Consider the following 14,949-nt stretch of genomic DNA (forward strand, 5'->3'; position numbering starts at 1 on the left):
AAAATCACTAGGGGTCATCTGCTGGCCATGACCAACTTGCACACCAAGTATGAAGTTCCTTGACTCAAAGCATCTTCAGTTATTTAGCGGAAACCATTTTTCAGCTTAAGGTCACCTTGACCTTTCACCTTCTAATCTCAAAATCAATAAGGGTCATCTACTGGTCATGAGCAACCAAGTATGAAGTTCCTGGGTCTTAGGGTTCTCAAATTATTGAGCAGAAACGAAATGTGACGTACCGACTGACTTTCAGACAAGGCAAAAAACAATATGTGTCCCCCATTCATTTGGGGAGACAGTATTAATCTTAGATTGATCAAGGATCAGCCTGAAAAATTAATGAATATTGGACCAAAAATAATGTCTCAAGTGTGTTCCAAACAAAATTATAACCAATGTCTTGTTTTTCCAAGATTTGACCTAGTGACCTAGTTTTTGACACCTCATGACCTAGTTTCAAATTCATGAGTTGAGCTGATCGAGGAAAACATTCTGATAAAGTGGGACCAAATAAAGTGTGTCCTGAAGATTTTCCTAAGATTTGACCTAGTGACCTAGTTTTTGACTACAAGTTACCCACATTTTCAAGCAGTCAATAGTTTGTATAAGTGGGTATGAATAGGATCAAACAAAGCTTTATGAGTTTTTTAAATTTATTTTGTCATAGGTTTTGAGCAATAAATTTACAAAGCATCTACATGCTGTCTATAAACAAGAGGGCCCTGAAGGCCCTGTATCGCTCACCTGATCCAATTCAAGTGTGAAATAAGTTTTTTCAGGGCGAGGGCAATTGTGACTTGGGAAAGAATAAGTGTTTTTCAGGGCGATGGAAAGTGCAACGAGAGGGGACTTAACGAAAACAAATTTAGGACTATCTTGAGATCATTAAGAATAACATTCTGATCAAGTTCCATGAACATATGGTCATAAATGTGACCTATAGTGCTAAAAAGCTTTTCCTATGATTTGACCTAATGACCTAGTTTTTAACCACACATGACCCGGATTCATGCTTGACTTGGAGATTATTAATATAAACATTCTGACCAACTTTCATGAAGAAACATTTATAAATGTGACCTCTAGATTGTTAACAAGCTTTTCCTTAAAATTTGACCTGGTGACCTAGTTTTTGACCGCACATGACCAAGATTCGAACTTGGCCTAGAGCTAATCAATATATACATTCTGACTAAGTTTCATGAACATATAGTCATAAATGTGACCTCTAGAGTGCTAACAAGCTTTTCCCATGATTTGACCTGGTGACCTAGTTTTTGACTGCACATGGCCCAGATTTAAACTCAACTTAAAGATTATTAATATAAACATTCTGACCAACTTTCATGAGGATACAGTCATAAATGTGTCCTCTTGAGTGTTAACAAGCTTTTCCTTCAATTTGACTTGGTGACCTAGTTTTTGACCGCACATGACCCAGATTCAAACTTGACCTAGAGATTATTAATATTAACATTCTGACCAAGTTTCCTGTAGATACAGTCATAAATGTGACCTCTATAGTGTTAACAAGCTTTTCCTTTAATATGACCTGGTGACCTAGTTTTTAACCCCAGATGACCCAATATCGAACTCATCCAAGATTTTATTGAGGGTAACATTCTGACCAAGTTTCATTTAGATTGTGCCCAAATTGTGCCCTCTAGAGTGTTAACAGTCAAATTGTTGACGACGGACACAGGGCGATCACAATAGCTCACCTTTAGCACTTCGTGCTCAGGTGAGCTTAAAAGTAACATTTTGTCTCTCAACTATTTTAAATAGCACAAATATACTATTTATCATCTATGTTTACAAATCTGAACCAACAAAAAGTCTTAAAACTTCTTGAAAAGCATTTCTTAAAAAAAATGGGCTTCTCAGAAGCCATTCTTAACGGAAAATGTTTACTGAAAATGGTTGAAGAAAATCCTTAGTTTTGCAACACACCAAGAGTAATGTATAAACTTATGATAAAAAAATGAAACCTTTAATATAAACCTTGAATTAATCAGTAAGAGTATGAATAAAACACCAACATTTCTGCATATGAATCACTATGAATTACAGAATGACAAAAAGCAATTCTGGTAAGCTTGGTTGTCGTTAAATAAATAGATGTAATGTTCCTTTGAAGTTAAACATTCAGTTGTCTTTAAATAAATAAAAGATACCTGGATATCAAATGATGTGTTTCCCAAGTGACTTGATTCTTTTTTCCAACCTCATTCATTTAAGTTTGAATATGAAGACAGCTAGAACTGGAGACCAGTACCAGTGACCTTTTTGAAAGGCCAGAAGAATGCACCCCAAATGGGGATTGAAGCCACGACCTCTTCCTTGAGAGGCAGATATTTATACCACCCTTCTACAAAGAGGTTTTAAAAAAAACAGTCAACTGAGACATAACAATAAATTACTTTGTACAAGTTATTTACAAATAATAAAACATATGAACAGACATTATAACAGATTGCAAATAACATGGATTGATCACAAATCATAGGCTGGTAGATGAAATCTGGTATGTACTGTTAAATATACTGTTTAAAAGGTTGTTATCAACCATTGGAGTTATTGTTTATTCTAAATTGTAATATGCCCAGAAGTCACCTTTCACAGTCGTGATATATTACAGAATGAGATTTCATTCCAAATTGTGCAACAACATTCCAGTAAACATGTAGCTGTGGATTTCCAATCATGGTGCTTGCAAGAAATACTTTAAACAGTCCAATGTGTTTGGACAGTCAACTAAAAGCGCATTTTATATAAAAAGATGGCATTTACCCATTATATACATGTACCGTAAATGACTGGGTATAAGGACCCATAGAAAAGATGTCAAAATCGTCTGCCAATCTTGGCCACCATGTTTGTTGACAGTGACGAAAAAAAAAATTGACGTGAAAATGGATGTTTAATTATTGTTTTATTCAAATTAATATTGAATAATTTTAATGATTTAAAATCGTGCAATATTTTTTTTTAAATCATAAACATCTTGCGATATACCGTATCCCGATCTTCAACTGCCGTTTTATCCCATATAAACTCAATCGATATGACGCGAGTAACTTCCCTTTCTACATAAATCTAAACAAACTCTCGGCCTGAAATCGACCTCAGAAAAAAGTTCAAAAGCTTGTTACTGGGTATCATATGCAGGCATTTTTTAACATCAAAATCTGAGGGGAAAAAATGCGTCTAATACCCAGTCATTTACGGTATATCAATAAAATCAGACAGATCATAAAACACACACCAAACATTCTCATTGCACAATCATTTGATGACGAGGCTTCACTTGTCTAGATAACATGTAATATGACAAGGCTTCACTTGTCTAGATAACATGTAATATGACGAGGCTTCACTTGTCTAGATAACATGTAATATGACAAGGCTTCACTTGTCTAGATGACATGTAATATGACGAGGCTTCACTTGTCTAGATGACATGTAATATGACGAGGCTTCACTTGTCTAGATGACATGCAAAATGATGAGGCTTCTCTTGTCTAGATGACATGTAAAATGACGAGGCTTCACTTGTCTACACAATTGTTATTGTAAACTGTCAGCTGGAATTGATTATATATTGATTTTATATGTCCTAAAGCCCTCAAACTTTCCTTTACATAACAATTACAATCTTTCAATTTCAAATTGATTATATTTCAATACCTGAATGAAGCATTATCAAACCTGCAATTGTTTTTTTAATTTCATTCGAAACCTCTGAAAATTCTAGGAACAAATTCTCAGTTCTGCTTCATCAATCAAGGGTCCAGTTATCTCAACTGACCTGGAACCACCATCTTACCATATATAATATGAAAAGACTTGCACATGTGGGACTCCAAAGTAAGCAAAAGTTGCCTGTATCTGAAATGGTGCCCAAAGTTTGTTATGGATCCTTGGAATTCCCTACATCTGATTTAGAGCTTGCAAATCGACCAGTCGGCCTGATCAAACAGGATGCACAGTGAGTATTTGATGGAACAGATCGTTCAGCAGCCCATTTTCTTCAGCTGTTCGTATGTCATGAAGAAAATGATGTTCCAAGGCCCAAGTCTCAGCCAGTTTGGAATGAAGCCTTTATACAGGGCTGTGACACCTTCAGTCTTCACGGTCTGAAACAAGATATGTATCACTGTCAACAAATGTTCTGAAAATGCTTTCAAGCCTTACCAGTAAACACTTTACACAATAGAAATGACTGTCTGAAAACAAAAATCATAACAGATTCCCCCAATATTGCATATGTTACAATGAATGCCGCTTTGAAAGTAGGTTATGCCAGTCAGTAAAATGAGCATTCAACACACGAAATGTTTTCACTTCACCTACTCGACTGTTTAATTTCTATGTAATCCATTCTATTGTAAAAGAGGAGTTTGACACACAAGATTTCAAGATGGGTGGGTAGACAGCCTGACAAGAGCAACCTTACTTTCGTAAAGTGCTGGCTGGTGGCTAACATCATAAGGTTAAATAAGTGACTAATATGATAAACTCAGTGTGGATGGTCATGCTTGTCTGATCATAGGTGTTCAATATTTGCCACATGGGTTCAATGCGGAGTCATGTGGGTATCGTGTAGGTATCATGACTATATTGTGGTGTCATGAATGTATCATGATTATATTGTTGATTACTTTTGGTGTCATGGGGGCGTCATGCAGGTATTATGACTATATTGTGGTGTCAGGTAGGAATCATGACCATAGTGTAGTGTCATCTAGGTATCTTGACTATATTGTGGTGTCAGGTTGAGTATCATGACTATATTGTGGTGTCAGGTTGAGTATCATGACTATATTGTGGTGTCAGGTTGAGTATCATGACTATATTGTGGTGTCATTTGTGCATCATGTAGGAATCATGACTAAATTGTGGAGTCAGGTTGAGTATCGTGACTATATTGTGGTGTCAGGTTGAGTATCATGACTATAGTGTGGTGTCATGTGGGTATCATGACTATATTGTGGTGTCATGTGGGTATCATGACTATAGTGTAATGTCATGTTGGTATCATGACTATAGTGTAGTGTCATGTGGGTAGTGTCATGTTGGTATCATGACTATATTGTGGTGTCATGTGGGTATCATGACTATAGTGTGGTGTCATGTGGGTATCATGACTATAGTGTAATGTCATGTGGGTATCATGACTATAGTGTGGTGTCATGTGGGTATCATGACTATAGTGTGGTGTCATGTGGGTATCATGACTATAGTGTGGTGTCATGTGGGTATCATGACTATATTGTAGTGTCATGTTGGTATCATGACTATAGTGTGGTGTCATGTGGGTATCATGACTATAGTGTGGTGTCATGTGGGTATCATGACTATATTGTGGTGTCATGTGGGTATCATGACTATAGTGTGGTGTCATGTGGGTATCATGACTATAGTGTGGTGTCATGTGGGTATCATGGCTATAGTGTGGTGTCATGTGGGTATCGTGACTATATTGTGGTGTCAGGTTGAGTATCATGACTATAGTGTGGTGTCATGTGGGTATCATGACTATATTGTGGTGTCATGTGGGTATCATGACTATATTGTGGTGTCATGTGGGTATCATGACTATAGTGTGGTGTCATGTGGGTATCATGACTATAGTGTGGTGTCATGTGGGTATCATGACTATAGTGTGGTGTCATGTGGGTATCATGACTATAGTGTGGTGTCATGTTGGTATCATGACTATAGTGTGGTGTCATGTTGGTATCATGACTATAGTGTGGTGTCATGTGGGTATCATGACTATAGTGTGGTGTCATGTGGGTATCATGACTATATTGTGGTGTCATGTGGGTATCATGACTATAGTGTGGTGTCATGTGGGTATCATGACTATAGTGTGGTGTCATGTGGGTATCATGACTATAGTGTAGTGTCATGTGGGTATCATGACTAAAGTGTGGTGTCATGTGGGTATCATGACTCTAGTGTAGTGTCATGTGGGTATCATGACTATATTGTGGTGTCATGTGGGTATCATGACTATAGTGTGGTGTCATGTGGGTATCATGACTATATTGTGGTGTCATGTGGGTATCATGACTATAGTGTAATGTCATGTTGGTATCATGACTATAGTGTAGTGTCATGTGGGTAGTGTCATGTTGGTATCATGACTATATTGTGGTGTCAGGTAGGAATCATGACCATAGTGTAGTGTCATCTAGGTATCTTGACTATATTGTGGTGTCAGGTTGAGTATCATGACTATATTGTGGTGTCAGGTTGAGTATCATGACTATATTGTGGTGTCAGGTTGAGTATCATGACTATATTGTGGTGTCATTTGTGCATCATGTAGGAATCATGACTAAATTGTGGAGTCAGGTTGAGTATCGTGACTATATTGTGGTGTCAGGTTGAGTATCATGACTATAGTGTGGTGTCATGTGGGTATCATGACTATATTGTGGTGTCATGTGGGTATCATGACTATAGTGTAATGTCATGTTGGTATCATGACTATAGTGTAGTGTCATGTGGGTAGTGTCATGTTGGTATCATGACTATATTGTGGTGTCATGTGGGTATCATGACTATAGTGTGGTGTCATGTGGGTATCATGACTATAGTGTAATGTCATGTGGGTATCATGACTATAGTGTGGTGTCATGTGGGTATCATGACTATAGTGTGGTGTCATGTGGGTATCATGACTATAGTGTGGTGTCATGTGGGTATCATGACTATATTGTAGTGTCATGTTGGTATCATGACTATAGTGTGGTGTCATGTGGGTATCATGACTATAGTGTGGTGTCATGTGGGTATCATGACTATATTGTGGTGTCATGTGGGTATCATGACTATAGTGTGGTGTCATGTGGGTATCATGACTATAGTGTGGTGTCATGTGGGTATCATGGCTATAGTGTGGTGTCATGTGGGTATCGTGACTATATTGTGGTGTCAGGTTGAGTATCATGACTATAGTGTGGTGTCATGTGGGTATCATGACTATATTGTGGTGTCATGTGGGTATCATGACTATATTGTGGTGTCATGTGGGTATCATGACTATAGTGTGGTGTCATGTGGGTATCATGACTATAGTGTGGTGTCATGTGGGTATCATGACTATAGTGTGGTGTCATGTGGGTATCATGACTATAGTGTGGTGTCATGTGGGTATCATGACTATAGTGTGGTGTCATGTTGGTATCATGACTATAGTGTGGTGTCATGTTGGTATCATTACTATAGTGTGGTGTCATGTGGGTATCATGACTATAGTGTGGTGTCATGTGGGTATCATGACTATATTGTGGTGTCATGTGGGTATCATGACTATAGTGTGGTGTCATGTGGGTATCATGACTATAGTGTGGTGTCATGTGGGTATCATGACTATAGTGTAGTGTCATGTGGGTATCATGACTAAAGTGTGGTGTCATGTGGGTATCATGACTCTAGTGTAGTGTCATGTGGGTATCATGACTATATTGTGGTGTCATGTGGGTATCATGACTATAGTGTGGTGTCATGTGGGTATCATGACTATAGTGTAGTGTCATGTTGGTATCATGACTATAGTGTGGTGTCATGTGGGTATCATGACTATAGTGTGGTGTCATGTGGGTATCATGACTATAGTGTGGTGTCATGTGGGTATCATGACTATATCGTGGTGTCATGTGGGTATCATGACTATATTGTGGTGTCATGTGGGTATCATGACTATAGTGTAATGTCATGTGGGTATCATGACTATAGTGTAATGTCATGTGGGTATCATGACTATAGTGTAGTGTCATGTGGGTATCATGACTATAGTGTGGTGTCATGTGGGTATCATGACTATATTGTGGTGTCATGTTGGTATCATTACTATAGTGTAATGTCATGTGGGTATCATGACTATAGTGTCATGTCATGTGGGTATCATGACTATAGTGTAATGTCATGTGGGTATCATGACTATAGTGTAATGTCATGTGGGTATCATGACTATAGTGTGGTGTCATGTGGGTATCATGACTATATTGTGGTGTCATGTTGGTATCATTACTATAGTGTAATGTCATGTGGGTATCATGACTATAGTGTCATGTCATGTGGGTATCATGACTATATTGTGGTGTCATGTGGGTATCATGACTATAGTGTGGTGTCATGTGGGTATCATGACTATAGTGTGGTGTCATGTGGGTATCATGACTATATTGTGGTGTCATGTGGGTATCATGACTATATTGTGGTGTCATGTTGGTATCATTACTATAGTGTAATGTCATGTGGGTATCATGACTATAGTGTCATGTCATGTGGGTATCATGACTATAGTGTAATGTCATGTGGGTATCATGACTATAGTGTAATGTCATGTGGGTATCATGACTATAGTGTGGTGTCATGTGGGTATCATGACTATAGTGTAATGTCATGTTGGTATCATTACTATAGTGTAATGTCATGTGGGTATCATGACTATAGTGTCATGTCATGTGGGTATCATGACTATAGTGTAATGTCATGTGGGTATCATGACTATAGTGTAGTGTCATGTGGGTATCATGACTATAGTGTAGTGTCATGTGGGTATCATGACTATAGTGTAGTGTCATGTGGGTATCATGACTATAGTGTGGTGTCATGTGGGTATCATGACTATAGTGTGGTGTCATGTTGGTATCATGACTATAGTGTGGTGTCATGTGGGTATCATGACTATAGTGTAATGTCATGTGGGTATCATGACTATATTGTGGTGTCATGTGGGTATCATGACTATAGTGTGGTGTCATGTGGGTAGTGTCATGTGGGTATCATGACTAAAGTGTGGTGTCATGTGGGTAGTGTCATGTGGGTATCATGACTATAGTGTGGTGTCATGTGGGTATCATGACTATATTGTGGTGTCATGTGGGTATCATGACTATATTGTGGTGTCATGTGGGTATCATGACTATAGTGTGGTGTCATGTGGGTATCATGACTATATTGTAGTGTCATGTGGGTATCATGACTATATTGTGGTGTCATGTGGGTATCATGACTATAGTGTAGTGTCATGTGGGTATCATGACTATAGTGTGGTGTCATGTGGGTATCATGACTATAGTGTGGTGTCATGTGGGTATCATGACTATAGTGTGGTGTCATGTGGGTAGTGTCATGTGGGTATCATGACTAAAGTGTGGTGTCATGTGGGTAGTGTCATGTGGGTATTATGACTATAGTGTGGTGTCATGTGGGTATCATGACTATAGTGTGGTGTCATGTGGGTATCATGACTATATTGTGGTGTCATGTGGGTATCATGACTATAGTGTGGTGTCATGTTGGTATCATGACTATAGTGTGGTGTCATGTGGGTATCATGACTATAGTGTAGTGTCATGTGGGTATCATGACTAAAGTGTGGTGTCATGTGGGTATCATGACTATAGTGTAGTGTCATGTGGGTATCATGACTATATTGTGGTGTCATGTGGGTATCATGACTATAGTGTAGTGTCATGTGGGTATCATGACTATATTGTAGTGTCATGTGGGTATCATGACTATAGTGTGGTGTCATGTGGGTATCATGACTATAGTGTGGTGTCATGTGGGTATCATGACTATAGTGTGGTGTCATGTGGGTATCATGACTATAGTGTGGTGTCATGTGGGTATCATGACTATAGTGTGGTGTCATGTGGGTATCATGACTATAGTGTGGTGTCATGTGGGTATCATGACTATAGTGTGGTGTCATGTGGGTATCATGACTATAGTGTGGTGTCATGTGGGTATCATGACTATAGTGTGGTGTCATGTGGGTATCATGACTATAGTGTAATGTCATGTGGGTATCATGACTATAGTGTAGTGTCATGTGGGTATCATGACTATAGTGTAGTGTCATGTGGGTATCATGACTATAGTGTGGTGTCATGTGGGTATCATGACTATATTGTGGTGTCATGTGGGTATCATGACTATAGTGTAATGTCATGTGGGTATCATGACTATAGTGTAATGTCATGTGGGTATCATGACTATAGTGTAGTGTCATGTGGGTATCATGACTATAGTGTGGTGTCATGTGGGTATCATGACTATATTGTGGTGTCATGTTGGTATCATTACTATAGTGTAATGTCATGTGGGTATCATGACTATAGTGTCATGTCATGTGGGTATCATGACTATAGTGTAATGTCATGTGGGTATCATGACTATAGTGTAGTGTCATGTGGGTATCATGACTATAGTGTAGTGTCATGTGGGTATCATGACTATAGTGTGGTGTCATGTGGGTATCATGACTATAGTGTGGTGTCATGTGGGTATCATGACTATAGTGTGGTGTCATGTGGGTATCATGACTATAGTGTAATGTCATGTGGGTATCATGACTATAGTGTAGTGTCATGTGGGTATCATGACTATAGTGTAGTGTCATGTGGGTATCATGACTATAGTGTGGTGTCATGTGGGTATCATGACTATATTGTGGTGTCATGTGGGTATCATGACTATAGTGTAATGTCATGTGGGTATCATGACTATAGTGTAATGTCATGTGGGTATCATGACTATAGTGTAGTGTCATGTGGGTATCATGACTATAGTGTGGTGTCATGTGGGTATCATGACTATATTGTGGTGTCATGTGGGTATCATGACTATAGTGTGGTGTCATGTGGGTAGTGTCATGTGGGTATCATGACTAAAGTGTGGTGTCATGTGGGTAGTGTCATGTGGGTATCATGACTATAGTGTGGTGTCATGTGGGTAGTGTTATGTGGGTATCATTACAAAAGTGTGGTGTCATGTGGGTAGTGTCATGTGGGTATCATGACTAAAGTGTGGTGTCATGTGGGTAGTGTCATGTGGGTATCATGACTATAGTGTGGTGTCATGTGGGTATCATGACTATAGTGTGGTGTCATGTGGGTATCATGACTATAGTGTGGTGTCATGTGGGTATCATGACTATAGTGTGGTGTCATGTGGGTATCATGACTATAGTGTGGTGTCATGTGGGTATCATGACTATAGTGTGGTGTCATGTGGGTAATGTCATGTGGGTATCATGACTATAGTGTGGTGTCATGTGGGTATCATGACTATAGTGTGGTGTCATGTGGGTAGTGTCATGTGGGTATCATGACTATAGTGTGGTGTCATGTGGGGAGTGTCATGTGGGTATCATGACTATAGTGTGGTGTCATGTGGGTAGTGTCATGTGGGTATCATGACTATAATGTGATGTCATGTGGGTAGTGTCATGTGGGTAGTGTCATGTGGGTATCATGACTATAGTGTGGTGTCATTTGGGTAGTGTCATGTGGGTATCATGACTATAGTGTGGTGTCATTTGGGTAGTGTCATGTGGGTATCATGACTATATTGTGGTGTCATGTGGGTATCATGACTATAGTGTGGTGTCATTTGGGTAGTGTCATGTGGGTATCATGACTATAGTGTGATGTCATGTGGGTAGTGTCATGTGGGTAGTGTCATGTGGGTATCATGACTATAGTGTGGTGTCATGTGGGTAGTGTCATGTGGGTATCATGACTATAGTGTGGTGTCATGTGGGTATCATGACTATAATGTGGTGTCATGTGGGTAGTGTCATGTGGGTATCATGACTATAGTGTGGTGTCATGTGGGTATCATGAGGGTGTTATGTGTGTATCATGTGGGTATCATGTGTGTATCATGAGGGTGTTATGTGTGTATCATGTGGGTGTTATGTGGGTATCATGTGTGTATCATGAGGTTGTTATGTGTGTATCATGTGGGTTTTATGTGTGTATCATGTGTGTATCATGAGGGTGTTATGTGTGTATCATGTGGGTGTTATGTGTGTATCATGTGGGTTTTATGTGTGTATCATGTGGGTGTTATGTGGGTATCATGTGGGTGTTATGTGTGTATCATGTGGGTTTTATGTGTGTATCATGTGGGTGTTATGTGTGTATCATGTGTGTATCATGTGGGTGTTATGTGTGAATCATGTGGGTTTTATGTGTGTATCATGTGGGTGTAATGTGTGTATCATGTGGATGTGATGTGTGTATCATGAGGGTGTTATGTGTGTATCATGTGGGTGTTATGTGTGTATCATGAGGGTGTTATGTGTGTATCATGAGGGTGTTATGTGTGTATCATGTGGGTGTTATGTGTGTATCATGAGGGTGTTATGTGTGTATCATGAGGGTATTATGTGTGTATCATGTGGGTGTTATGTGGGTATCATGAGGGTGTTATGTGTGTATCATGTGGGTTTTATGTGTGTATCATGTGGGTGTTATGTGGGTATCATGTGGGTGTTATGTGTGAATCATGTGGGTTTTATGTGTGTATCATGTGGGTGTTATGTGTGTATCATGTGGATGTCATGTGTGTATCATGATGGTGTTATGTGTGTATCATGTGGGTGTTATGTGTGTTTCATGTGGGTGTTATGTGTGTATCATGAGGGTGTTATGTGTGTATCATGTGGGTGTTATGTGTGTATCATGAGGGTGTTATGTGTGTATCATGAGGGTATTATGTGTGTATCATGTGGGTGTTATGTGTGTATCATGTGGGTGTATCATTAGAGTATTATGTGTGTATCATGTGGGTGTTATGTGTGTATCATGAGGGTGTTATGTGTGTATCATGAGGGTGTTATGTGTGTATCATGAGGGTGTTATGTGTGTATCATGAGGGTGTTATGTGTGTATCATGTGGGTGTTATGTGTGTATCATGAGGGTGTTATGTGTGTATCATGTGGGTGTTATGTGTGTATCATGTGGGTGTTATGTGTGTATCATGTGGGTGTCATGTGTGTATCATGAGGGTGTTATGTGTTATGTGTGTATCATGTGGGTGTTATGTGTGTATCATGAGGGTGTTATGTGTGTATCATGTGGTTGTCATGTGTGTATCATGCGGATATCATGTGTGTATCATGTGGGTGTCATGTGTGTATCATGTGGGTGTCATGTGTGTATCATGAGGATGTCATGTGTGTATCATGAGGGTGTTATGTGTGTATCATGAGGGTGTTATGTGTGTATCATGAGGGTGTTATGTGTGTATTATGTGGGTGTTATGTGTGTATCATGCGGATGTCATGTGTTTATAATGTGGATGTCTTGTGTGTAACATGTGGGTGTCATGTGTGGATGAAGCATGTGTGTTTTGTTGGTTTATGTGTGGATGAAGCATGTGTGTTTTGTTGGTTTGTGTATAATGTGTGGATCATGCAGGTGCCGTGTATGTGTTGTGTTAGTGTTATGTAGAATCATGTGAGTGTTATCTCGTAGGTATCATGTTGGTCTCATGCGGTATCTTGTTTCATATGCATGTCATGTGGTATTATGAAGTATCATGTGGGTATCATGTAGGTATCATGGTGTCATATGGATGCCATACAGGTTTCATGTGAATGCAGTGGGTGCCATGTGGTATGATGTGAATATCATGTGATATTAAGTGGGTGTCATTTGGGGATGGGTGCCAAGTAGTATCATAATGGTATGATGTGGGTGTCACTTGGATATGATGTGGGTCACATGTTAATACCAGGTGAGTGTCATTTGGGTGGTGTCATGTTGGTATCATATATGGTTACCTAATAATAGCCAACATAAAAGTTTAACATGTTGCCAACAATAAATAAGATGATTAAGTTTGCTGTATTTACTTTGACTAGCAGGTAAGCTTAAAATGACTAGCTTGTCAAAGTTTACACAAACAGACTTTTATCAATTTTCAAAGCAAAACAGAATGTAAGCATTCAGACTGAGGATCTGAATTCAGAATTATCACCCTTACAGTGAGAAGGCAGTCCATGGATGACGTATATATGGCTGGCATAGCCCCTCCCTCTGCGATCACAACTGACGACTTGAGGTTCCGCTGATTCATTAGCCGCGTCTGAAACGGAAACACATGCTCCGTAGATGCCATCCTCTAGAGGGGGGAAGGAATTTTGATTTTAGTAATTATACTAAGCTTTAAGTATGCTCCTTTTTTCATTACAGTTTGTTTGCATAGTGAGATTTTGTAATACTTGAAACATCAGGTTACTGCAATGTCGCCTTGACTAGTTTTATATTATGTGAAGATGTTGAAAATGATTAATTTTTTGGCTGGCATCCCTCTTGCTGACATCTGCATACAGTAATTTCATCAAATAATTTTCTCCAAAACCCTTTGTTAATATGTACACTTTGGAAGGATTGACTGAAATGAAGTAAAACTTGATTGCATGGAACCTTGGAGTGTGGGGCACTTTCTGCCAATAAGCCCCAAGCACTAGCATGATGAATGTTTTGTCTGAACCTTTGTTTACAAATAGGAAATTATGCTGCTTTACACGCACGGGCAACATGTTTTGTTCTCTCCACTATGGTTATTGATCCAAAAGCTGTCAGCTTTACTATAACCTTATCTATCTTTGTACCTAGAGACATCCAATGAGTCAGACACACTTCAAAATAGGCAATTGCAAGTGATTGTTACCTAATATGTAAAATGGGGTTTTAGTATAAATGCAACATCCTTTGTTAGAAAGTTTCACAAGAGAAAGATATTGATTAAGAAATAATATAAATGTTCATATCTTTTGCTAATGAATTCTGAGCATATCTACTACTAAAGGCATTATAAAGTTGAACATGTGCTTATGCGAATTATATAAGAGGCACAATTACTGGTAGTCAGCAAAAGCTGAATCAACACCACTTGATGTATACAGATGTCAGCAAAAGGCTTTAAAATCCAATCACTTAAATCAAATGAGCTGTATCAAAGGAAAAAATGTCCTTATAATTAGTTATCACCATGTTACAAACAATATAAAGTGAAGTATATATACAATGAAGTAACAGTATACTAGAGTTTGTAGGTTCAGGTATTTACACGTTAATTACGTTTTCACGCCCCACATGATCGTGTGTTGCATGATGGTATAGGTACAC

General features: G+C 38.8%; 1 protein-coding gene across 2 annotated transcripts in view; it reads right to left on the reverse strand.

Moving 5' to 3' along the window:
* Positions 1–635: 635 nt before the first annotated feature.
* Positions 636–14,949, reverse strand: part of LOC128219766 (kidney mitochondrial carrier protein 1-like) — a 38,486-nt gene continuing 24,172 nt past the window's right edge. For both annotated transcript variants that reach the window (XM_052927733.1, XM_052927732.1), the window contains 2 exons: positions 13,802–13,903; positions 636–4,136 (listed from right to left, as the gene is read on the reverse strand). In XM_052927733.1, the coding sequence (XP_052783693.1) occupies positions 4,014–4,136; positions 13,802–13,903 (225 nt within the window). In that variant the 3' untranslated portion in view covers positions 636–4,013. The remainder of the gene's footprint in view (positions 4,137–13,801; positions 13,904–14,949) is intronic.

Source organism: Mya arenaria, chromosome 15 (assembly GCF_026914265.1).
Source record: "Mya arenaria isolate MELC-2E11 chromosome 15, ASM2691426v1".
In the NCBI taxonomy this organism is placed as follows: Eukaryota; Metazoa; Mollusca; class Bivalvia; order Myida; family Myidae; genus Mya; species Mya arenaria.